Source organism: Anabrus simplex, chromosome 7 (assembly GCF_040414725.1).
Source record: "Anabrus simplex isolate iqAnaSimp1 chromosome 7, ASM4041472v1, whole genome shotgun sequence".
Classification (NCBI taxonomy): Eukaryota; Metazoa; Arthropoda; class Insecta; order Orthoptera; family Tettigoniidae; genus Anabrus; species Anabrus simplex.
This window is the reverse complement of record NC_090271.1, coordinates 74,700,124-74,726,717: the sequence shown is the minus strand read 5'-3', so window position 1 is coordinate 74,726,717 and position 26,594 is coordinate 74,700,124. Positions and strand designations below refer to the sequence as shown.

General features: G+C 41.9%; 1 protein-coding gene across 2 annotated transcripts in view; it reads right to left on the bottom strand.

The window, feature by feature from the left end:
• Positions 1-268: 268 nt before the first annotated feature.
• Positions 269-26,594, bottom strand: part of LOC136876915 (hemolymph lipopolysaccharide-binding protein) — a 35,519-nt gene continuing 9,193 nt past the window's right edge. For both annotated transcript variants that reach the window (XM_067150669.2, XM_067150670.2), the window contains exons 3-5: positions 21,112-21,226; positions 18,862-19,128; positions 269-670 (exon numbers count right to left, since the gene is read on the bottom strand). In XM_067150669.2, coding sequence (XP_067006770.2) covers positions 495-670; positions 18,862-19,128; positions 21,112-21,226 — 558 coding nt within the window. In that variant the 3' untranslated portion in view covers positions 269-494. The remainder of the gene's footprint in view (positions 671-18,861; positions 19,129-21,111; positions 21,227-26,594) is intronic.

Genomic DNA, 26,594 nt, shown 5'->3' with positions numbered 1-26,594 from the left:
AATCTCCCCAACGCGCACATTAATGGGAAATTCTAAGAGACATGCAATTTAATAAAACCTTACTCACAGCATGTACAGTAATTTGCGTAAAAATGCGTATACAATGTAGAATACCGTAGCGAAGCACAGGTACATTTGCTAGTCAACAATTACAGTAAACAGACTGACTATTGTTGTTAGTTGAGGTGTGTTACTGCCACACATTATCGTTAGATGTCCTAACCAGTCAACGAGGGGTACGCAGCAGTCAACAACATAGAACATCAGATAGTCATACAATCAACATTTATTGATGAATGTAAGCAAACATTTTTGAGAATTGAACTTCAATGCTCTGTTGAAGGTAACTAATACGTCCCAAAATTACCCGATGTATTTTGCAGACAGGCAAACATCGACTACCACAGCGTCTTGAAACATTCAACATTTTGTTCAAGTGAGGTGTTGGTACTCTCAAGTAAGGCATGTAGCTTGAAGTAATATGTAAACGTACTCTACAGTTCTTGTTCACAGATGAAAGGAAATTTGTTGGTGCATCTGGCGTCATCGAACAACCCAGAGGATTTCAAGAACACCCCGCAATCTTGTCCAGGATTTGTGTCACTACCGCCGGAATTGTTTGGTTCCCCCTTACTCCACTTGACGTACCCCGTCTTCGATATGTCTTCACCTGAAAAAATTAAAGTAAAATTGTTCAGACATTTTCTAGGAACACTTGTAAATTTTAAAGGATGAGGGAAATATTTGTCTATGAGGAAAAAGAAGCAAGAAGGGGATACGCTTCTTAACACGGGTCATGGAAAGGAAGAAGCAAGTGGCAAATCAGTTAGACAATCATCGACAAAAGAAATACGGGTGTCGTCCGTCGCAACTCTGACTTAGGGTGAGGTGAAAGACATCTAAGGTAGTTATATGCTCGGCTGATTCCCAGTCCTCTGGAAGCTCCATTCGGTACTTCCTGGAACAGATGAATAAATCAAACTGGGGAAATTAGTAATATGTTATTTTTAAGCATTTAGAAATGATATAAATCAAACAAGTCTCTTTATGCTATTAGAATAATTTGTGATTGTTTTGACTTTCCCTGGTTCAAAATGTGACATTGCTCTGCATGCAATAGTTAAGCATACTGAATACTCAGGATAGGAGTTGACGGTAGGCGTAAATATAATACAGACATGTAAGGTAAACGTATCGGTTATATATGTAACTGCATCGGTAACTGACTGAGGGAATTGAGGCATTTTCTAGCCTTCTTCGTCCGTATGGAAGTTGGGTTGCATCTGATTGCGCAACGGCCTCGACTTGGTGGGGCACACTCAAGTACTTCGTGGCTTGAAAAATTCCCGAAGAGAGAACGCTATTTGAGGAAAGAACAAAGAGGGAAGACACACTCTAATAACCACGCCCACTAAAAATGGCGGAAATAAGATAGTGCCAACCTGCTACCTTCGTTTCAGACTGGTTATTTTGAGATAATTGCATTACTTATTATGTGAAAGATCGGCAAGTCATATTTGAGCATTTTATACCTCTGACAAAATTATAAAGGGTTATAAAATTTCAGCGTTAGTTAAATTGCCTTGCAGAGGATGAGGTAAGCATTAGAAGCGTACCCAAGCTAGCTGTGGACCCAGACTCAGAATGGAAAATCCCCGAAGAGGCGCCCCTACTTGATTGAATATATCCATTTAATTACCGATTGAATTGCTTTCCGCATACGATAAGCCGTCATAAAATTATGAGCTACACGTTTTGACCGCATCACGGATGTCGGGAAACCCGTAGAACACGAGATATGAAAATTGTAGTGGGGACGATCTGGTACTCGTTCTGCGAGCTGGGGTGAGTTTATTTAAGAGACCGCCTTGTTGTGGAAGGAGGACTTTGTCGTTGAGTGTTGAGAGGAGCAGACATTCCGGTCGCATCGCGAGTCTGCAGATATATTTGCTTTGTGCGGGGGGAAAAATTGAATTGTGTCGTAACGCAGTAAAAGAAACAATTTCATGCTAAATATGCAATATACTTGGTATGCATGCTGGTTACGAACAAGAGTGTAAAAGTCACGGTGAGGTGGAAATAATGTGAAAATTTGAGCGGGTATAGGACCATTGTATTGCCGTAAGCCCGCTGAGACTGAATACCGCGATATTAAAATATGAGGTGGTTAGTTCTCTATAAACAGTGCAGAAATAGATTATACCGTTAAGATAATTTTTTAAACAGTGTCGGAGTCAATTTAAATAGGTTCCACAGTAAAGTTGATTTTTATAAACAGTCTCGAAGGAAGACGTGGTTAATGGAACGTTGTTTGTGCTAGCCAGTTGCAGTGGATCCAAACCCAAGAGAATGCAGGTGCAGTCGGAGATCGGCAGAGGAAACTTCAAACCAGAGATGGGATGCGTAAACATCCACCAGGGGCCTCTTCGAGGTTCGAAACATGGACATCCCAACATGACGATAAGTACACTGATTTGAAATATTATATAGTGTTGTAAATGCGGGGTTTAACTTTCTCGTAAATATGTAAATAACTTAGGATAGGGTTCTCAAAGTAAATATGAGTTTGTTTTGAAGCTAGGAAGCAACTTTGAGTCGGTCATTGTATTTCTTGAGTAAGGATAACTTACTGTAGATGGGGAAGAAAACTTTGGAGTAGGATATTAATTTCAAGCATATGTAATTTAAATTGAGAGTAATGCATGAGCATGGATTAAAGATTAAAATATCCTAAAAGTTTAGAGTGCGTTAGGTAATAAGGTTAAAGTGTTATTTTTTCTTATGGTTTCCAACGGGTTATATTTCCTTTTCTTTAGATTTCGGACATTATTTAACACCCGTAATGCATGACGATAGGGTTATCTATGTGCCTTTGCTGATCTGTTAATCGATGGGATAGCAATGCACTCTGGTTTTAAATAAAATTTGCATGATCGTAATATAAATAATTGGCTGTGTCATTTTGTTAATGTGTGACATGCCTGGGGCTTGACTACCTGTCCTTCCAACTTAGATAGGGATTTTCATTTTTCTGTTATGAGAATAAGGTTTTTATAGACTGAAAATAATGGCCACGCTAATAATCTATTTGACGAAATGAAATGGCGTACGGCTTTTAGTGCCAGGAGTGTCCGAGTTTATGTTCGGCTCGCCAGGTGGAGGTCTTTTTGTTTGACTCCCGTAGGCGACCTGCGCGTCGTGATGAGTATGAAATGATGTTGAAGTCGACACATACACCCAGCCCCCGTGCCAGCGAAATTAATCAATGGTGGTTAAAATTCCTGATCCTGCAATGAATCGAACCCAGGACCCCTGTGACCAACGGCCAGCACGCTAACCATTTAGCCATGGAGCCGGACAATCTATTTGATGTGTTGAGTATAAGTTATAAGAAAACCGCGTGTTTATTTTCACGGGTATTTCATGATTGAATTCTGAGGAAATGTATGGATAATTAGAGGTTTGACTTGATATAAAATAGGCATATGTGCAGATTACGTATTTATGAATGTATTTAATTGTTGTTGAAATATAATTTACCATGATATTTTTCCGAAGCTGCAGAATGCTTCGCTTTTAAAGTGGATTTGTGTTACCACTTAAAGAGAGGGGTCGCTAGCCTTTTGAGATGAGGCTGGACCAAGTGTCAAGTGATTATATTTGAATGAGGGATCTCTCCTCGCCGAGGGGCAGCGCTCCAGAGTAGAATCAATATGTGGAAACCTGTCACAGAATGAAAAAATGCCTGCGGTTCACAAAATAAGTTCGGATTTGCATTTTTCTCAATTACATTATGTTCAATTCGGTATGGTAATACGAGTTAATGGAACGCCAGACTAGAATACTTGCTTCATCTTCTATAATCATAACAGTTAGGGAATTTCAGTGACCCAAATCGTGGTGGCGTGCATAAGATCTTCGGTTAGAGTCCCAAGGCAAACCCAGGATTTTCGTCACACACAAATCTCATACGAAATACAACAATTCACATTCTTTTGTTTTTTATGTTTTTCAGAGGATTTGTGTATCATGTGTTTATATTTCAGTGTACGACGTTCTTTGATAATTATTTTATTTTGTGTGCGTGTGTGTCAGATGTGGAGAGCGGGTTTTGCCCCGTGGCTTGGTTTGTTTTTTCAGTGCAATTTGGATTCGATGCCGGACCCAACATCCGGTTCTCTATGTTTTCTGTTGTGTCGTGTCTACAGTATATGTGTTTGTACTATTTGGCGTTACTTTTAAGATTTTATTAGTTCATTAGGCGACCACCCAACGTTGTCTCCAGAAGTCGGGAGTGCAATTCGTTTTCTTCCAATCTAGAAGAAATAGCTTAATGATAAATCATCGCATTTACAAACAAATTCATGTATTATGGTACATTTCATATTAGTGTTCAAAGAAACGGTGTGCTTATCGTAGGGTTCAGAAATAAAAGAACGATCATTAATCGAATGTGGAATTTAAAATGTAACGGAATAGTACCTTCTATTTTGTTTGTTTAATTCGTCCGAAATGTATAGTTTTGTATTATTCAGGGTTATATTTGATGTGTGTGTTTTAACGAAAGGAATTCAATTTGTTAAAAATATATTGTCTTCTGCTGTTTTCATTTGTCGTAGTTAAATGCATCCTAGTTTCCTCCGTTCTGTAATGCCTACAAGTTAGTCTTAGAATTTATATATTTACTTTTACCGCGAACACACTGCGGCCCTGGGAGGCCAGATGTTATGTTACAGGAACGGAGGGATGTGCGGTCGATTTTCGCACGGTCCGAAGGGCATTTGTTCACCAATCAGTATCGATTCATTTTTTTTTTCAGATTAGATGGCATTTGACTCTTGACCAAAAAGGTCCCACACTTTCTAGCAAAATGGCGTATGTTCCCATATGTGTATCTTTTGGCGTTGCTGTGGTATGGTTATAATCGTAACGAGCGTTATTATAGACAAATTAAAATTATTATGCAAACACACAGTATATTGATAAATAATAACTAAACATAACTGTACGGATAGGGAGCAGTAAAACTTCTTGTGCTAATACCGGTTCTCATTAATGTGAGCTTTGTGTGTTTTCATTCTCTGCTGACAAGTTCACAGTGATATTTTTTGTGCCAAGCCTCAATAAATGCTTAAAAGCGTCATTGAAAGGAGAGTTTCTGTAACGTTACTTTTAGCATTTCATATCTGAAAAGGCACTTTCAGAGACGTAAGTTTTTGCAGACATTGAATACATCCTTAACTCCAAAATCACAGAGTTGAGGAAATTAAGTTTCAGAAAAAAGCTTGAAAAAAATGTTACCTTTTTCCTCTCTCTCTCTCTCTCTCTCTCTCACTCTCTCTCTGTTGTTGAGAAAAGGAACTGTTTGCAGGTCACACAGTTCAAGCTGAATCTTAGGACATTGATCCTCAATGTTGATATTTAGTGGCCTTTTAAATAGCGCAATACTTCCTTGAAGGTCGTCTATGAATCTTAAATGAACTTGCTGCTGAATGACGTCAACATTTGATGCAAAGTTGTTACAATTGTACCCTTCCTAACTTTCTTTGCACAGTTCTGAGCTGGAAGGAAAATGAGCCGCACACTTTTCTTTCAGACTTTCTTTCTTAATCTGTTTACCCTCCACAGTTTATTTTTCACTCGTACTCAGCAGGGGATGCCATCTCTACCGCCTCAAGGACAGAGTCCTGGAGTTTCAGACACTAGGTTGGAGATAAAACTGAGGAGGAGGACCAGTACCGCGCCCGGGCGGCCTCACCTGCTATGGAGAACACGGGTCTTGTGGGGGATGGGAAGATAGGAAGGGAGAGACAAGGAAGAGGTAAGGAAGCGGCCGTGTTCTTAAGTTAGGTACTATCCCAACATTTGCCTGGAGAAGAAGTGCGAAACCACGGAAAACCACTTCCAGGATGGCTGAGGTGGGAACCGAACACACCTACACTCAGTTGGCCTCCCGACCCCGTTCCAGCCCTCGTTCCACTTTTCAAATTTCGTGGCAGAGCCGGGAATCAAACCCGGGCCTCCGGGGGTGACAGCTAATAACGCTAACCACTACACCACAGAGGCGGACTCTTTCAGACTTCCAGCTTTCTTCGAAATCCGCTATCATGGCCATATTATGTTGGTATTTCCTCATATTTTCCCTGCTTTTTTAAGCTAAGTTCATTTAAATACCCTGAGTTATCAGTTAAGAATTGTTACTCGGACAGGAAACTTGGATTAAACATGATAATAATCTTTTGGGCATTTACCATGTGAACCATGCTTATCGAATGTTCCACGATTTGTCATTTAATTATGCAAATGGCTTCCTTCAGTTTTGTCTTTCAATGTTTACATGTGTCAGTCTAATGACGTCCGGTAGGGAGCAGCACACGCTATGTTTTTATCTGTGAGGTCGTTCGTTTTGCTGGAGCGATAATTTTTAATCTGTGGAGTGCTTGTGCTGTTCTATGTGGGGCAGATACTAACAATGGCTGCCGCTATGTTTGGTGTGGCATTTTTATGCTTTAAGTATTCATTCAATGTGTTCAAGCCTGGACATTCACGCTAACTGCTATTCGATTTTACCATTGATAATCACAGGTATGTGATAATTTGGTTTATATTTAAATTTGGTGGCGAGTTATTCCCGTATGTTACGGTCGATGGCATACATCTTACCGCTCCGTCGTACGATGTGCTTTGAATGAATGTGTTGGTGGTCTTGTTGTGATAATTGAAAAAGGGTCTCTCTGGTTATGATTTGGTGCACTGCGTGATCCTCATGATGTGCCCCTTGTCTCGACCGCAGGAGATACCAATCCAGGTTGTACAAGGCGCAACATGCCAGTAATGTGAATAAAGTAATGTTCAATTCTGACCTTATGTGTAATTGCACGCCGCACGCAAACATTTGCGTACGTGAGACCCGCTGATAATGACCGTGGAGTCATAATTTATGGTTTGTATTTGACTACGAAATCTGAACGGCCGTTCGTGTTTTATTTTCCCGATACCCTCTTTGTGTGTACGTGAATGTGGTATGCATGTGAGTTGGGATGTGTGGGGGAGAAAAGGATGATATGTCGATCGACCTGTTGTATTTGTCTTTCTAATTCTGCGCCTTGTTTGTTCTCAACGCAGAGCTATATATTTTATTTATTATTCATGGCTGATGCTCAGCTTGAGTACCCGCCATGTTGGTTTCATATTTGCACATGGGCGTACCTATTGTATTCTTTGGATCTGTCTTGGCTTTGATTGGTCCATGAGGGCTGTGCTCAGTCTCATCTGTCGTTATTCTTATCTGCCTTTTGTTCTCCGGCACGGCTTATTGTTGTGCTAACGTTTCACATTGTTAGTTGCCTGATGTAATATGTGGTGCAGTGCCTTGGATATGTGAATCCTGGTAAAACGGGCGACCTGGTTGAATAGTTTATGATGAAAGGAAGCTGCTGGTAATGCAATAGCGATGCGTCGAGATGCAGTGAGCATTTTAAATTACGTATCAATAATTGTTTGAAGAGTATTACCTTGAGCTCACGCCATGTTTCAACTATGTGAAAAAGAACAAGGTATGTCCATGAGTATTACGATTAATTTCCTTATTTATTTTGTGTGATTTTCTTCTCTGTGTTTAAATTCTTTTCTCATATTTATTTAATAAATCCCCTGGTTTAAACCATTTCTTCTTTTATTTCAAATAGATGTAGTCTTGCCCTTGTTACCTGATTACAAGGGGGGTTTTCAGCTCAAGGTTATGTCTGCGCCTTGCCCAGTCGGCACGATCCGGGCCTCAAATAGTGTTCCCCATGAATATTTCACTAAGTTATTGCTTGGATCACTAATTTATGTAGTGATAGATGGGGAGGGTGTGGCTCAGTACATGGTAGCAGAGCGTGGTTGACTGGGATACCTCCTCTGAAAGGAAATCGGACGAGGTAGAGCTGGAAACCCATTCGAAGTCAGTTCTGGTCGCTTTAATTTAATCTCATGATGCAGTTAATCGCTGGCCCTAATTTTAAGTGTAATCTATAATTTATGTGCATTGTTGAATTCATATCCATAGTTGTTATTTTGTGCATGTGTCTCGTGTTCAATACTTTTGAAACTTGGGTTGGGATATGGATAATCATAAGGCTGTAGAAATAAATAATCGTAACGATAGTGTTACTAGCGACATGCCTAACCCGGAAAGCGAAATGGAGCAAGGGTCAAATGAACTCCATGCTTCGTCCGCGGGAAGCAACCGCGGTAATTCATGCCCTGACGATAATAATGTCATTACCTTTCGTAATCGTATTCCTGACGAGAATCGTAGGCGATTGACTTCCCCTTCTCCTAGGCCCAGTTCCGACCGTCATGCCGAAGTGAACCCCGTGTTTGAAATTGTGAGAAAATGGAGGTTAAATTTCTCTGGTGAAGGGAAAACCTCCAGTATAATTGAATTTTTGGAGCGAGTCGAGCACATAGCTGAGAGTAGCTCGTTACCTCTCGATTTGTTTGTGCCCGTCATCCCGGAAATGCTGGAGGGACCGGCTCTAAAATGGTATAGACTTATTAAAGGGAGTATCATAACGTGGAGTGAATTCGCCAGCCGCATAAAGGAGCGATTCGGGGTATCTGATATGGACTACTGTCTGAAGCATGAAATCTTCCGTAGAACGCAAGGATTAGGTGAAAGCATCGACGACTATGCCATTGGGATTTTAACGTTATTTAACCGCATGAATGTTAAGGTGCCCGAAGACGAGATTTTCGACCAATTCTACAGAAATCTTGCCCCCGACTACAAGCTACACATTAAACGGTCTCTAGTTCAGAGCGTCGACGACATCATTAACCTGGGTCGCGAATTCGAGGGCATAGTTAGCCAAAACAAACAATACCGTCCGCCTCCCATTCCATCCGAGTGCTCTTTTCCTGATGTCGCTTGCCGTATGCCCATCAAATCTGTTAGTTTTGGTACCTCCCCTCCTCCGTCTCGTCTCGTCCGTAGCCCCGAACGCAGGCTCAACCTTCGAACTCCGCCCTCGCTTTATGTCATTGCAACCCAACCATCCAACACAGCTACTGTAAAGGGTGGTAGTGTCAAGTCGTGCTGGAATTGTGGTAAATCAGGTCACGTCTCAAAGAACTGTTGGTCCAGGCCCCCTGCAAAGTGTTCTCAGTGTGGTCTTGTTGGTGTCACAGTGCGCGTATGTCCTCGTTGTAACCCTCAGCAGGGAAACTAGAGGCGCGCCGGCGTGATAACCCGCCGTTGGCGCTTAAGGTCGGTCTCAGTAAAAGGATCTGGGGCCTTACGTCATCTACCCCATGGGCCAAAGTTTATATTGGGTCTCGTGTATTGTATGGCTTGTTGGATACCGGCTCGTGTATTTCTCTTGTAGACAAATCCCTGCTGCTTTCTATGAAATTAGAGTATCTTCCTGATAGTGAGATCCCGAGGAAGTACGTGTCTGTCGATGGTCCCGAGGTGTGTCCCGTTGGTAGAACCAAGTGCCATATCAAGATACATGGTTCGTCGTGGGATTGGACGTTTCATGTTGTGCCCAACCTGTCCGCGCCGATCATACTAGGCACCGACTTTATGTTGGCTACCGGCTTGTCCCTGGATTTCATTAATCGATCCTTTGCCTTTCGTTTTAAATCTGATGTCAGTTACCCCTTTGAGACACCATTTCTGCGTCCCACTGTGTCCGCTCTGACGGAACCTCTTCTTGTCAATGCCTCATGTGAGCTCAGCGAAAACCAAAATCTCATGTTGAACTGCCTGTTAATGGAGTTTTCCTACGTCTTGACCGATAAGCTTGGGTGGGCCAAGAATTTCTCATACGCCATCGAACTCAAAGATGACACTCCTGTGAGGTCCCCTCCGTTCAGTTGTTCGCCCCCGAAGTTGTCCGCTATGAGGGAATATGTCAACGACCTGCTAGATAAGAAGGTCATCAGTCACTCCAAGTCCCCTTTTAGTAGTCCCGCCTTCCTAATCCCTAAAAAGGACGGCAAACTGAGATTCGTGATAGACTACAGAAAGGTCAACAAGAACATTGTCTTCGACAGCTTCCCATTACGCACCATCGAAAGTGCCTTCCAGCATTTTCATGGCGCCAAGTACTTCACTGTATTTGACTTCAATTCCACATATTATCAGATCCCCTTGGAACGTAAAAGTCGCCCCTGTACTGCCTTCGCCACTCCGTTTGGATTGTTCGAATTCAATAAAGTCCCGATGGGCATATCTGTGGGAGGACAAGCGCTTAGCCGCGTGATGGACTAAATTTTCGGTGACCTCAAATTTTCCTGTGTATTTAATTTTTTGGACGATCTTCTGATCTTTTCGCCCAGCTTTGACGAGCACCTGGCCCATCTTCGCGAAGTTCTCAGTCGGTTGCGCAAGCACGGCTTCACGATCAACCCAAAGAAGGTCTCTCTTTGTACCAAACGGCTAAATTTTCTAGGTCACGTTGTATCTGACTCTGGCATCGCTGTAAACCCTGACCGGGTTAAGTGCATCAAAGATTTTCCCTTGCCCAGAAACGTTCGCGGTGTGAGAGGATTTCTTGGTATGGTAGGATTTTACAGCCGGTTCATCAAATATTTATCTGAGATTTCGGCCCCTTTAAACCTGCTAAAAAGAAAAGGTTGTCGCTTTGTCTGGAGCCATGATCAAACCCAGGCATTCGAACAATTGAAACTGGCACTCTGTGAAGCCCCTGTATTCCATAGTCCGGATTTTTCCCGAGATTTCGTCTTGCAATGCGACTCCAGCGAGCTCGCTGTGTCCGCGGTGCTCAATCAAGCTGATGAGCAGGGTAAGCTAGTCCCCGTCGTGTACTTTAGTAAACTACTGCATGGAGCTGAACTGAGGTATTCCATTTACGAAAAAGAATGCCTAGCAGTAGTTTTGGGTGTCGAAAAGTTTCGCTCGTATCTTGAGCACCGCCATTTTTACATCCACACGGACAATCAAGCTCTCTCATGGATGAGCGCTAATGTGAAAAGACTTGGTCGAACCGCCCGATGGATTCTACGATTATATGCATACAAATTTACTGTCGTACATGTTCGTGGAAAGGACAATGTGGTAGCCGACTGCTTGTGGCGCGTATTCGAGGGAGTGAAGGAGAGTGAGGCAGAACCCGAGGAAGACCGTGTCCCAACCGAAGAAGATAACACCATTAGTATTTTGCAAAATTTCCCCTGGTCCTTCACGGATATCTCCGAACACCAGAAGGACGACTCCGAGTGTCGTGAGTTGTTGAAACGAACCGCGGATGGCTCTCTCGAAGACGAGTCGTATAGTGTTAAGAGAGGATTGTTGTCCCGTCGAAGTCGGAAAAATGGTAGTGACAAAATTTACGTACCCTTGAAATTGAGGCCCTTGCTACTCCAGTTTTATCACGACTCCTATCTGGGTGCGCATTTAGGTCAATATAAAACTTTAAATCGAATCTCTCGTGACTACTTCTGGCCTAACTTGAAAAGAGATGTTTTAGAGTATGTAAGAAGTTGCGATGTTTGCCAAAGGGCTAAACCCGCGCAGTCTTCTCTCGTTGGACCCCATTCTGCTGACATAGCGACATGCCCCGGGGAAAGGTTATTCATCGACAATTTTTTCCCCCTCACCAAGTCTAAGAGTGGCAACGTTGGGATCTTGTCCGTCGTTGACGCATTTTCAAAATTTGTTTGGCTATTTCCCGTGCGCAAGATAAATTCGAACAACTTTGTGCACTTCCTATCCCGACACATTTTTGGAATTTACGGACCCCCTAAGACGATAGTGACTGACAATGCGTCCACCTTTAACTGTCGTAAGCTCCGACGTTTACGCTGTGGGTGGGGAATCAAGCATGTGTTTTTGAGCCCTCACTATCCCAAACCCTCGCACGTTGAAAGGTTACATCGAAATCTCAAAGCTTGTTTGACGGCCTTTCACAACGCTGACCAGCGCAGATGGGACTGTAATCTTGATTTCTTTGTTTTAGCATTCAACAGCAGTGTACATGAGTCGCACCGGCAAGCCCCGGCTGCTCTATTTCTAGGTAGAGATCTCGTCGACCCACTGCAATTGAAGTGGAATATAGGGTATCTGTCCAAACCGTCCAGGACGATGGACGTAGAGGCTAAATGGAAGGAAGCAGTGACACAGTTAACCAGGGCTCGAGACGGTGTGGCCGAGAGGTACAATCGAAACAGAAAGAGAGTAAAGCTGAAAGTTGGAGACTTGGTCGTAGTGAAAGTTTTTCCATTGAGCTTAGCGGCAAATCAAGTCACGGCCAAATTATGTAATAAGTGGTCTCAGCCTAAAAAGGTAACCAGATTCCTGGGACCTGTGACAGTAGAACTGGAAGACGTAGTAAGTAAGAGGGTGAGTAGGGCTCACGTCTCGATGGTAAAGGTTTACCATCAAAGAAGCCAGTAAACCTCGTATATTTCTATATCTTACGTATCTGTAGTGGTGTCCTTAATGAATTCCCAATTTTCTAACATGCCTTTTCTTTCAGGTAAAAATCGTGTTTCATGAATGAGAACGGAAATGAAGGAAAGAAAAGAAAGGAAATAAAAAATGGAAGTGGTTCGAATTGCTGGAGTTGAACTGAATTCACATCCAGATCCCTGAGTGCATGGAAATATTATACCCAACCGCCTTGACTTTTTGAATGCCTAGATTTCAACCTGAGTGCGCGAATGAAACAGTGTAATAATGGACTGATGTAAGTCAGCGTTGCACGTGGCAAGCTAGTACAGACCTCCCATGAGGCAGACTGTCTCATTTAAAATGTATAATGTGGTGACTGTTCTTGTAAATTTCATGTGTCTGTAAATAATTGTAGATATAAGTAGTTCATAAGTACCTAGGTTAAGTGGGCGTGCGCTCGTAGTTTTAAGTCATGGTCCTCTTTTAAAATGCGTCCACTCGTCTGATCAACGAGTTTCGGAGCATTTTAAAAGGCGGTGCCGCTGGATATTTGAACCATGCTTATCGAATGTTCCACGATTTGTCATTTAATTATGCAAATGGCTTCCTTCAGTTTTGTCTTTCAATGTTTACATGTGTCAGTCTAATGACGTCCGGTAGGGAGCAGCACACGCTATGTTTTTATCTGTGAGGTCGTTCGTTTTGCTGGAGCGATAATTTTTAATCTGTGGAGTGCTTGTGCTGTTCTATGTGGGGCAGATACTAACAATGGCTGCCGCTATGTTTGGTGTGGCATTTTTATGCTTTAAGTATTCATTCAATGTGTTCAAGCCTGGACATTCACGCTAACTGCTATTCGATTTTACCATTGATAATCACAGGTATGTGATAATTTGGTTTATATTTAAATTTGGTGACGAGTTATTCCCGTATGTTACGGTCGATGGCATACATCTTACCGCTCCGTCGTACGATGTGCTTTGAATGAATGTGTTGGTGGTCTTGTTGTGATAATTGAAAAAGGGTCTCTCTGGTTATGATTTGGTGCACTGCGTGATCCTCATGATGTGCCCCTTGTCTCGACCGCAGGAGATACCAATCCAGGTTGTACAAGGCGCAACATGCCAGTAATGTGAATAAAGTAATGTTCAATTCTGACCTTATGTGTAATTGCACGCCGCACGCAAACATTTGCGTACGTGAGACCCGCTGATAATGACCGTGGAGTCATAATTTATGGTTTGTATTTGACTACGAAATCTGAACGGCCGTTCGTGTTTTATTTTCCCGATACCCTCTTTGTGTGTACGTGAATGTGGTATGCATGTGAGTTGGGATGTGTGGGGGAGAAAAGGATGATATGTCGATCGACCTGTTGTATTTGCCTTTCTAATTCTGCACCTTGTTTGTTCTCAACGCAGAGCTATATATTTTATTTTTTATTCATGGCTGATGCTTAGCTTGAGTACCCGCCATGTTGGTTTCATATTTGCACATGGGCGTACCTATTGTATTCTTTGGATCTGTCTTGGCTTTGATTGGTCCATGAGGGCTGTGCTCAGTCTCATCTGTCGTTATTCTTATCTGCCTTTTGTTCTCCTGCACGGCTTATTGTTGTGCTAACGTTTCACATTGTTAGTTGCCTGATGTAATATGTGGTGCAGTGCCTTGGATATGTGAATCCTGGTAAAACGGGCGACCTGGTTGAATAGTTTATGTTGAGGGGAAGCTGCTGGTAATGCAGTAGCGATGTGTCGAGGTGCAGTGAGCATTTTAAAATACGTATCCATAATTTTTTGAAGAGTATTACCTTGAGCTCACGCCATATTTCAACTATGTGAAAAAGAACAAGGTATGTCCATGAGTATTACGATTAATTTCCTTATTTATTTTGTGTGATTTTCTTCTCTGGGTTTAAATTTTTTCTCATATTTATTTAATAAATCCCCTGTTTTATACCATTTCTTCTTTTATTTCAAATAGATGTAGTCTTGCCCTTGTTGCCTGATTACAAGGGGGGGGGTTTCAGCTCAAGGTTATGTCTGCGCCTTGCCCAGTCGGCACGATCCGGGCCTCAAATAGTGTTCCCCATGAATATTTCACTAAGGTATTGCTAGGATCACTGATTTATGTAGTGATAGATGGGGAGGGTGTGGCTCACATGTCAAGAAAACAGGTGAAATTCTTTACGTTTCGCAGAGAAATTGACTCCGCGCCCTCAGAAGAAAATCTCGTCTTCTTAGTTATCAGAGAAGTCCTGCTCGTGAACAGACGATATCGACAAATGATAGACCAATACAGTAATGTTTTTCTTTTTCTAGATTCACTGGGTTACCCTGATATTCTTTGAACTAGACAGGTCTATGCCACTAGTTTTAGAGAATGACGGAGGGTGATGAACTCTGTAGTAATTATCCACTCGCCAAAAGAAAGCCACTTGTGAGTGAGAGTGTTGATCTACCAATAATACCGGGCTAGTTGCCCGTGCCGTGAGGGGCGCGCAGCTGTCAGCTTGCATTCGGGAAGTAATGGGTTCCAACCCCACTGTCGGCAGCCCTGATGATGGTTTTCCGTAGTTTACCATTTTTACATCAGGCAAATGCTGGGGCTGTAACTTAATTAAGGCTAAGTCCACTTCCTTCCTACTCCTATCCCTTTCGTTTCCCATCGTCACCATAAGACCTATCCGTGTCGGTGAGACGTAAAACAAATTGTAAAACAAAAATGTACCAGTATTAGTGGAAGGCGTTCAGATGAATTAATAATGAATTAATGAATTAATAAAAATTAATAAAATTAATAAAAAAAGAGTTAGAAGAAATAAGTACATCAAAGAACTTCACTGCTTCAGTAAGAAAGCCCTATACTTCATCGAAACTAATGTTACATTAATATATATCAGGGCTGCCCACAACGAGGCTCGCGAGCCGCATGCGGCTCTTGAGTCAGTCTTGTGCGGCTCTTGACACCAACCTTAGAGTAAAATTAAATGATATAATTAATGGAATCTAACGACATATCTCGGCTGGCGCAGTCAGTAGCAGTGATCTGTGGCTTAACGTTATTAGCGCTATAGGTCAGTGGTAAGACATGGGAGGTGAAGATAGTTCCGGCGCCTTCCATTTGAAAGTGCTTTGAGCGGGAGAATGTGTCAGTGAACCAGTGTCGTGAGGTGAAGCCAGTTGAGTTCACGTACAGGCAGTAGCGAGTGTCGATACTTTTCTGTGTGCTGTTGTGTGCTGTTTCAGCACAGTATCGACACTCACTACTGCCTATACGTGAACTCAACTGGCTTCACCTCACAACACTGGCTCACTGACACACACTCCCGCTCAAAGCAATATCTTCCTTGTAAAGATATTTCTGAATTGGCCCAGACTGTATTTAGCTTGCATAGTAAGTTGAAGATTTTTGGGAAAGACCTTCAGACTAAAACATTTTCTCACTTCAAATGTTTGAAGAAAATTACTGAAAGCCTTCCTGACGTTCAGGTGGAAACTGAAGATTACATGAGTAAAATGTCTGTTGCTGAAGAAATCAATGGCAGATTTAATGATTTGAGATCACTGAAACATTCATTTTCATTCCTGGAAAATCCTATTTCTGTTGATGTGGTGGGCGATGGCAATTCTGTTTCATCACCAATAACAAAGGATACAGCAGCTGTAGAGTTGGAGCTACAAGAACTGCAAGAGGTCGAAGGACTAAAAGGACTCAAACGAAGTGGCATTTCTACCATAGAATTTTGGAAGAATGGTCCAGAAGAAAAATACACACTAACGAAACAGTGTGCCAAAGGACTAATCTCAATCTTTGAGACTACTTATGTGTGTGAATCACTGTACTCAACGATTAAATTCATTAAATCTACATATCGATCTGAACGAACTGATGAACATTTGAGTGAACTTGTGCGAACTGCGCTTACCAATATCAGCCATATTTCAAAAAACTAAGAGCAAAAATGAACATTAAAAAGAAAGCACTTCCCAAAAGTGAAATCTCATTCCTTGATGTGCACCTTAAAAATAATGTCCTGTGTAGTGTAGAAAATAAATGTTCCTTCATTGGTTATAAAATTAAGAACTTGTCTTCATTTTATAAACTCTTTTCTACACATGCTCCCAATTTTTTGACTCCTAAATTTGCGGCTCCCAGAAGTAAGGTTAATGGCCACCCCTGATATATATCTTACAGCAACAGTTGCACAAACGCATACAGTAGCCTACAGTAGTGAAAAATCAAATAATTTTCCGAAAACGTAATAAAATAATATAATGTGATTATATGATTGTTCACCTCTGTTATGTAGTGGTTAGCGTGATTATCTGCCACCCCCGGAGGTCCGGGTTCGATTCCCGGCTCTGCCACGAAATTTGAAAAGTGGTATGAGGGCTGGAATATGGTCCACTCAGCCTCTGGAGGTCAACTGAGTGAAGGTGGGTTCGATTCCCACCTCGGCCATCCTGGAAGTGGTTTTCCGTGGTTTCCCACTTCTCCTCCACGCAAAGGCCGGGATGGTACCTAAGTTAGGCCACGGCTGCTTCCTTCCCACTTCCTTGTCTATCCCTTACAATTTTCCCATCCCCCACAAAGCCCCTGTTCACCATAGTAGGTGAGGCCGCCTGGGCGAGGCACTGGTCCTCCTCCCCAGTTGTATCCCCCGACCCAAATTCTGAAGCTCCACGACACTGCCCTTGAGGCGGTAGAGATGGGATCCTTCACTGAGTCCGAGGGAAAACCAACCCTGGAGAGTAAACAGATTAAGAAGTAGAAGAAGAAGATTATATGATTAGCAATGAGCTACATCGCAACCATCGCCACCACCGTGTAGGGACGTCGGTTGCTCAAGCCTTGACATAGCGTGGATGTAAGATGGTGGAGGAGGTACACCGCATCTCTACTGATGACTTTTTTTTGCTTTACGTCACACCGACACAGATGTCTTATGGCGACGATGGGATAGGAAAGGCCTAGGAATTGGAAGGAAGCGGCCGTGGCCTTAATTAAGGTACAGCCCCGGCATTTGCCTGGTGTGAAAATGGGAAACCACGGAAAACCATCTTCAGAGCTGCCGACAGTGGGGTTCGAACCCACTATCTCCCGATTACACTGATGACTCTAATCGCAGGGCTGACATCATAGCCATCAACAGTAACGACAGTAAAGCAATCGTTTTGTATCCCACCATTCACTTTGAAAGAGACTCTCTTTAGACTCAGGATGTGGACCTAGAAAAGCAACCTATTTATGTACGATGCTTGCCCTACCTGTCAGCAAAGTACAAAATACCTATTGATCAGTGGATTGCCAGAGAGCTGGTATACGGAGCAAGAGGCAGCCTCCCTAGTCAGACATTGACCTTACTACGAAATTTGAAGGTTTCATTCTGCGAAATAGAAACAATAGTAATACAAACCGACTAATCTCCGAAGCTCGTAGAAAGGAAAGATGAACTTGTACCAAGAATACAGGCAGCTTTCCCGGTCGTTCGCAACACACCACGCGTCGTGACCAGAGTCCAAATGTCACTACTTCACTGCTGTGAAATGTGAATCGAAATATTGGGGGCAGGGGGCATATTGAGCATTTACTGTATTCAAAGCATTGGACATATTGTTCCTCCGTTCAGTATTTAATTTCATTTACAATGTTGTGAGTGAAGGAATACACAATCGTGGGGAAGCAGCGCATGTTAAATAATAAAGAACGTTACTGCGACCAACAGACGAGAGGGGAAACTATACGGCGCTTTCCTTGACTGATAAGTGCGTCTTAATTACAGTGTGTTCTTGTACTATGCGTCTATTTACGACTGTTTAATAAACGAACTGTGGATATTTCCTGTAACAGACAAGGGAAATCCTGTGCGAGTCGAACGAAGAAACTTGTGCATACGCGCGGAGCATTATCTCTGTCTCCATCATACACCCCACTTCCCCTCCCTCCACTTCTCGTCCATGAAGCACGGTAGCGACTTGTGCTCTGGCATACGGCGAGTTCATCAATTTGAATGGCGCGTCCAGAAGTAACAAATTATCCTCATTTTATCGAAAGGAAATATTTTCTCCGCCAATCCGATTTCATCATCGTTCTTAACATAACACGAAGAGCATATCTGATTTTCTTTGTCGGTATAATTCTAGTTCACCCTGTATAGGCCAGTGGAAGATCCTCGCAGTTCCCATTTCCAGTTCAGTTCCAGTTTAGCCAGCTTCCAGGTAATTTTAAGAAGCTCTCAAATCGCAAGCCTCAACTATTCACAGGATAGTATTATTTTCCTCGCTATTGTCCCCGCAGTGTCAGCCAACATTGTTCCCTGGCCATTTCCCCCGCAGTTTATTGCTTTTAAGCACGCAATATAACGGCTGATAACCATGCTAGTAAAAATAGATACATTATGGTATTAGCGATGATCCAAAGACATGAAGTGTGGGGATCTATACAACAATACTCACCAAAGACAGTGACGTATTTCCCTTCTGTGACAAGGTCGTTCAACCCAATGTATGCACTACCATCATAGGTAGCTCCTTCTGCTTTAGGGCTGCGCTTGTACAATTCCATCAGCACGTGAGCCTCCGTGTCCGAGTTGATGATAGCGAGATGAGCTCCTTCCTGTTGACAAATATGATAAGCTTCCGACCAACTCTTCGCCAAAGTGTGGATCTTGTAGCGGCCGAGGAGAGGGAAGAACTGGTAGTCTTGTGCAGGCGCGGGATTAACTGAGGAATGAAAAGACCATCATGAACATCACCAGTGTAAAACAAAGAGACCAGCACGAACATCACTAGTATAGAACAAACAGACCGTCATGAACATCACTAGTATAGAACAAACAGACAATCATGAACATCACTAGTATAGAACAAACAGACAATCATGAACATCACTAGTATAGAACAAACAGACAATCATGAGCATCACTAGTATAGAACAAACAGACCGTCATGAACATCACTAGTATAGAACAAACAGACAATCATGAGCATCACTAGTATAGAACAAACAGACCATCATGAGCATCACTAGTATAGAACAAACAGACCGTCATGAGCATCACTAGTATAGAACAAACAGACCGTCATGAACATCACTAGTATAGAACAAACAGACAATCATGAACATCACTAGTATAGAACAAACAGACAATCATGAACATCACTAGTATAGAACAAACAGACCGTCATGAACATCACTAGTATAGAACAAACAGACAATCATGAACATCACTAGTATAGAACAAACAGACAATCATGAGCATCACTAGTATAGAACAAACAGACAATCATGAACATAACTAGTCTAGAACAAACAGACCGTCATGAACATCACTAGTATAGAACAAACAGACAATCATGAGCATCACTAGTATAGAACAAACAGACAATCATGAACATCACTAGTATAGAACAAACAGACCATCATGAACATCACTAGTATAGAACAAACAGACAATCGTGAGCATCACTAGTATAGAACAAACAGACCGTCATGAACATCACTAGTATAGAACAAACAGACCATCATGAACATCACTAGTATAGAACAAACAGACCGTCATGAACATCACTAGTATAGAACAAACAGACAATCATGAACATCACTAGTATAGAACAAACAGACCGTCATGAACATCACTAGTATAGAACAAACAGACCATCATGAACATCACTAGTATAGAACAAACAGACCATCATGAACATCACCAGTATAGAACAAACAGACCAGCACGAACATCACTAGTATAGAACAAACAGACCATCATGAATATCACTAGTACAAACAGACCATAATGAACAACACTAGTATAGGACAAATAGATCGTCGTGAACATCACTAGTATAGAACAAACAGACCCTCATGAACAACACTAGTGTAAAACAAACAGACCGTCATGAATAACACTAGTGTAGACAAACAGACCGTCAGGTACAACACTAGTATAGAAAAAACAGAACTTCAAGATCTGCAGTCAGGGCTGTACATATTCAGCTTTCCCATGTTTGCCTGGAGAGCAGGCAGACTAGCTGGTCGCACGTAAACAACAATACAAGCAAGCTGCTGCACTCCTGCCAGGGTCCAGCTCAGCCCTATTTGAGCAGGCTACAGGTAACTTGGTTTGCTTGCTTGCCTCCACCATGTTACAAAACATAGCACTAAAGTAGGCTCCTCTTCACCCTCAAGATCAATAAATCAAGGGTCCCTTAAATATCTTAAAGCTATAAGCCGACAAGTGATGACCAATGATAACCAAGCATTTTTTTGGATGGGCTCCTCCTTCTCCAAAACAGCGTTCACAGCATCTATTGCCTTGAGATTATTCGTCCATAGATCGGTGATACATGAACAGACAGGCCTACTGGACTGGACTGAATAGCATGCACAATATCGAATAACATTTTACTGCTCACTTTGTCTGCGAATGTTTGAACCTTGTACTGAGACTCGAGAGAACACATAACACTTTTAATATCCAACGAATTATATTTTTACCAATTTCAATCAATGCCTGACCCCAATTTAAAAAAAAGAATATTTACCTTGAGTAGTGGTAAATGTTCTTAAGTCCTCGGCGCACATTTGCACGTATTTTTTCAGCGATGGATTATTTGTTTACAGAGCTGCAGGGAAGGAATAAATCTAGTCTGAGCTATCACAGTGCATAGCATTGCGCTACTTGGAGTGACATATCTGACCTATCTTACCGGAAAGACTGGCCAGAAGGTATCTGGAACTCTCTTTAACTCCTTGTTGCACATCCAGTTGCCAGGGGACCGTCCCTTGTCCAATGCCATCGACACGATCGTAGAAGATTTCAAACTGGAACAACGGTTTTACAAATATATTTTATTACGTAGCCCATTTGTCTTGAAGAAAAGTACACAGAAATGTTTGTGTGTAGTGTGATCTTCCTGTATTCAAACAATGTGTGGTTATGTTCGGTGCACAAACATGAACAACAAAAGTAAACAATGTTCAGTGGCTTCCAGACAGTGACTGAATTATTATTTATGTATTAAAGGAGTTTACTAAAAACATCTTTGGCAAATCTGTCCGTCCGTTCTACTGGACCGATTTACTTCATTTTTGTTTGATTCTATGCAGAATTGCATGCACGTGAATCATGAGACATTGATATGTCTCTAAGCTCAGACAACTTTGAGTAATCGTACAATAAAGTCATTGAATGATCAATCCAATAATTGCAGGCGAAGCCTTAGTCTAACCCGCAATACATTCTGTACTTAGCAGGTTGCTAAGCGACTAACACTTTCATTAAATTTCTGATATCTGTGATTTTCATCCTTAGTATTGCCATTGCATGCAGCCATGTTTGATTACTACCCGTCAAGCCAGAGAATATGCACTTTCCCTAATACTCTTTGATACTCTAACCTTTCCCAGCTTGCAAATATAGGCCTATTCAACAGGTGGCAGAGTGTTCCTAATAACTTACATGGTGGTTGTGTACAATTAGACCCCATTATGACAAACGCCCTAGATATTATATGGGAACACTTATCGAAGCATAACCTAGCTACACTAGAAAGAGTGAAGGCCATGCATCTTAAAAATGTTATTTATTTATTTATTTATTTATTTATTTATTTATTTATTTATTTATTTATTTATTTATTTATTTATTTATTTATTTATTTATTTATTTATTTATTTCATACTACCAACAGAGATGTTTCTCCAATTACAGGTGGCTTAGTCACTATGCATTAATTATTAAAAATGACAAATGTTAGAAAGAACTTAATATCTAAAAATAAAAATATACAACATTATTAACAAGTAGAGTAGCAAACGGAATTTACAGCACATTAATACTTTTTCAAGTTTGAATATACTTAATATCTAAAAATTAATTAAAAGGTAGACTTTTTCAGGTTCGAAGTGGACTTATGACCTAAAAAACTTAATATCTAAAAATGAATTAAAAAGTAGAAATACAGAAATTTAAAATAAATTAGGAATTAGTATCTACAAAAGAAATAACTCCAATCTTAGACTGACACCCGTTAAAGCAACTGACATATAAAAAGGTTATCTGCCTGGTAGCAAATGCTCCTTCGAAAGTAACCTATGAGCTCACAAGACAACCGTTCTATAAAGAAGAACTGCGATTAAAAATGCCGTTGCCTTATACGACACAATACCAAGCTTTACATCAAGAACTGCAGGATAGAAAAGCGAATATATGGATAGATTTTTACGAAATAGACGGCATGATGACGTCAGAATGAATTAATTCTGACTAGAAACTGCGTCATACCATAACGCGCTTCTTATTAAATGTTCATGAAAACATTGAAACTGGCAGGCGAAACAATATCACTACAACAGGCAGATCAAGATGAGTTATCCGACCTATTTATAACGAATTCTGCCGAGCAGCACGAGTCCTCTAGTAATTATTATCATCATTATTGCTTTCAGACCCATTGCAGAGTGGTCAGTGTCTTGGAACTCCCTGTGGGTGGGGGTGGTAGAGTAAAACCCACGGTATCCCCTGCTTGTCCTAAAAGGTGACTAAAATTGGCCACATGGTTTCTGAACTTGGAAGGGCGGGTGGGCGACCACGGGGCACCTATCTGATTCCTGCCACTGCTTCTACTTACTAGTGCCAGGCTTCTCACTTTCACCTATCCTATCCGACCTCCCTTGCCCAACTCTTGTTCTTTTTTTCGACCCCTACGGTATTAGGTTGCGAGACCTGGGGAGTCTTTCATTTTCACGCCCTCCGTGGCCTTTGTCTTTACTTGGCCTATATATTCATTTTTCCAGGTGTCGCACCCCTTCCATTTTTCTCTTTGATTAGTGTTAAATAGAACATGATTTCCCAGGTTGTACTTCCTCTTAAGTAGCCTCCGTGGCTCAGGCGGCAGCGAGCCGGGCTCTGGCCGCTAGATACCGTGGTTCAAATCCCGGTTCCTCCATGTGAGGTTTGTGCTGGACAAAGAGGAGGCGGGACAGGATTTTCTCCGGGCACTCCGGTTTTTCCTGTCATCTTTCATTCCAGCAACACTCTGCATTAACATTTCATTTCGTCTGTCAGTTATTTATCATTGCCCCAGAGGGGTGCAACAGGCTTCGGCAACCGGCACATTTCCTATCCTCGCCGCTAGATGGGGCTTCATTCATGCCATTTCTGACCCTGTCGAATGACTGGAAACAGGCTCTGGATTTTCATTTTCATTTCCTCTTAAAACAATATTCACCACCTCCACTCAGGTTCTTAGTCTTTCGTCCTCGGAGCTCGACGTTTGATTCCTGCCTGAACCATGAAGTTCACTTGTAAACGGTTAATTCCCTTGCTTCAGGGACTTTGTGTTTTTGTTATCCCTAACATACCTGCAACCCTCACACAAAACTATCTTCCACCATAATAGCACGCACTGTCCTATAAACAGCAGACGACGCCCACTCTCATCGAACGGTCTGCCGTACAAGAACTGCGTCGTTGTGGTTGTAATAGCCATAAAATTATTGAATTTAATTGTTATTATTATTACACTGGCGGAAAAAATGTCCAAACACCAAGAAGTGGTTGTGCGAGATTAACGAACGTTCGTAGGTGTGTTTATACATCTGAAAGATGGCGTAGGTTCAAATTTCCCGCAAATCGCATTTCCGTGGCGCTAGTAGTGGCCCTATGACGTTGCACATCAGGTTTGCTTTAAATAAGGGCTGCACTGTGTGAGAGCGTTAGTTACCTGTGAGATTGGACGGAGTGATTGTTAGTGGTTCAATAATGCCTTTATGATGACGAAGAGGCCAGTATCAACTGCTCATGCGGTTCGACGAGGCCGTATAATAGGGCTACGTGCAGGTGGATTTTCCTTCCGCACTATTGCAGAACGACTTGGTAGGAATGTCTCGATCGTGCACGGCTGCTAGCAACAGTGGCGACGAGAAGGTACGCTTGCAAGAAGACCGGGCTCCGGACGTCCCCGTGGCACCACCGAGAGGGAGGACCTCCGTATTCGGCGTATGGCTGCGGCGCAGCGGACTGCGTCTGTAGCAGCAATTCGAGCGGCGGTTGGCCCCACAGTGACGCAACGAACTGTTCGAAATAGGTTACTTGAAGGACAGCTCCGAGCCAGACGCCCCGTGGCGTGCATTCCACTTACCAAAAGCCACCACCGTCTGCGACTTCAGTGGTGTCAAGCGAGAGCTCATTGGAGGATGGAGTGGAGGTCCGTTGTGTTTTCCGATGAAAGCCAGTTCTGCCTTGCGGCCAGTGATAGCCGTGTGTTGGTTAGAAGGAGTCAAAGTGAGTGCCTGCATTCCACCCATCTGTGGCGTCGACACACTGAACGTACACTGGGAGTTCTGGTCTGGGGAACAATTTCCAATGACACCAGGAGGAATCTCGTGGTTATCCCACGCACCCTTACTGCAGATGTGTACGTCCGTCTGGTGATTCGACGTGCTGTGCTGCCATTCATTAACAGCATTCCCGGCGATGTAATGCACGCCCGCATACCGCTGTTGTAACCCAACGTGCTCTACAGAGTGTCCACATGTTGCCTTGGCCTGATCGATCCCCCGATCTGTCCCCAGTCAAGCGCGTATGGGACATCGTTCGACGATAACTCCAGCGTCTTCTACAACCGGCATTAATCGTCCCTGCATTGGCAGACCAAGTGCAACAGGCATGGAACTCCATCCCACAAGCTGACATCCGGCACCTGTACGACACAATACATGCCCGCGTTCAACAGTCAGGCGATTACACCCGTTATTAATGAACCAGCATGGCACATTTGCAATGCAATTTCACGCACGGATATTAATCTGTAGTCTTGTACCTTTAATGAATTTATTAATGAATTAAATATGTTATCTCGATAAATATATTGCCAAAATTTCCGTAGTCTACATTCCTTATTTCATGGTGTTTGGATGTCTTCATTTGATCGAGTATTTCATATGATAGCATTGCTTTTTTTTCGCCACATTCCTACTGACGTCATTGTAATAACCTATGTTGATTTCAGCTGGTAAAACCACTAAGAATTCAGTCTTTCTGAGGATGTAAAAGGGTAGGTCGAAAGTGAGTGTCTGGCATTATAATGAAAATTCCCGAACATGATTGCGACTAATGGTAGGCAAGAAGGACTATCTTTAAAATGAATATTCCCTAACCCAGTCTTCACATGAGAAAGGACGTAAGGTGACTTCCCCGTCGCGTTTCTGGGGTAACGTTAAGAGCTACGCTATTTAATGCGTTCTTACTCATAACGTATACACTACCCAACATAGAATTTTGCATACAGTGTAGAATTCCGTAGCGAAGCACGGGTACATCAGCTAGTAGAAAAGAAAACTTCGGAAATAATCACTTACCTTTCCTCCGGCCGCAACTAATTAATTAAAGTGATGAGATTTGTGAATATATGGCCCTTAGAACGGAAGGAAATTGGAGGATCTGTGGTTTCTATGCTTAACATTTAATTGAAAGTTCCCTTAAAGAAATGATAATCTGCTGTAAAGCAAATCTAAAATAAGAACGCCTTTATGGTGTGTTATAAATATTTCAATAATTATTTGGTTGAAATAATATAATAGACATTCCGTAAATCCAGAAAACCTCAATATAAACTTGAATTATGTTGAATATGTTACGATTAAATTATTAAGCACATGAGGCTTGAAGATTAACCTCACATATAAGGTGATGTCCGATGAGATTTAGATGAAAGGATACAATTTTCAAGAATAGAGCACGAAAATGATCAATCACTTAAAATGTTTAAGATCAATTAATTACTCATTTAATTCCGGAAGGCATTCCTTAAATCCCGATATTCTAACAAGACCATCCACCGTGTTGAAAAAATCTCACGCACAAAAAAAAAAAAACGAAAGCCCACTCACACAATCGGTGAAGTTGAAAAAATACGAATACGCTCACATTAAGAGGAACAAGCAAGTGAGGTTAATAAACATGGCCCTCGATAACATGGAAAGATATAAAAGAAACATCTGATCATTTAAGGGGATCATTAAACTTCAAATTTCATGAGGTTTATTAATAGTACAGTTTTGCAATACCTCAGAGTAATAATAATAATAATAATAATAATAATAATAATAATAATAATAATAATAATAATAGAAAGGCAGACTTTTATACAAGTGGAGGCAAATGATTCCCCTAGTGCACCGACACTAC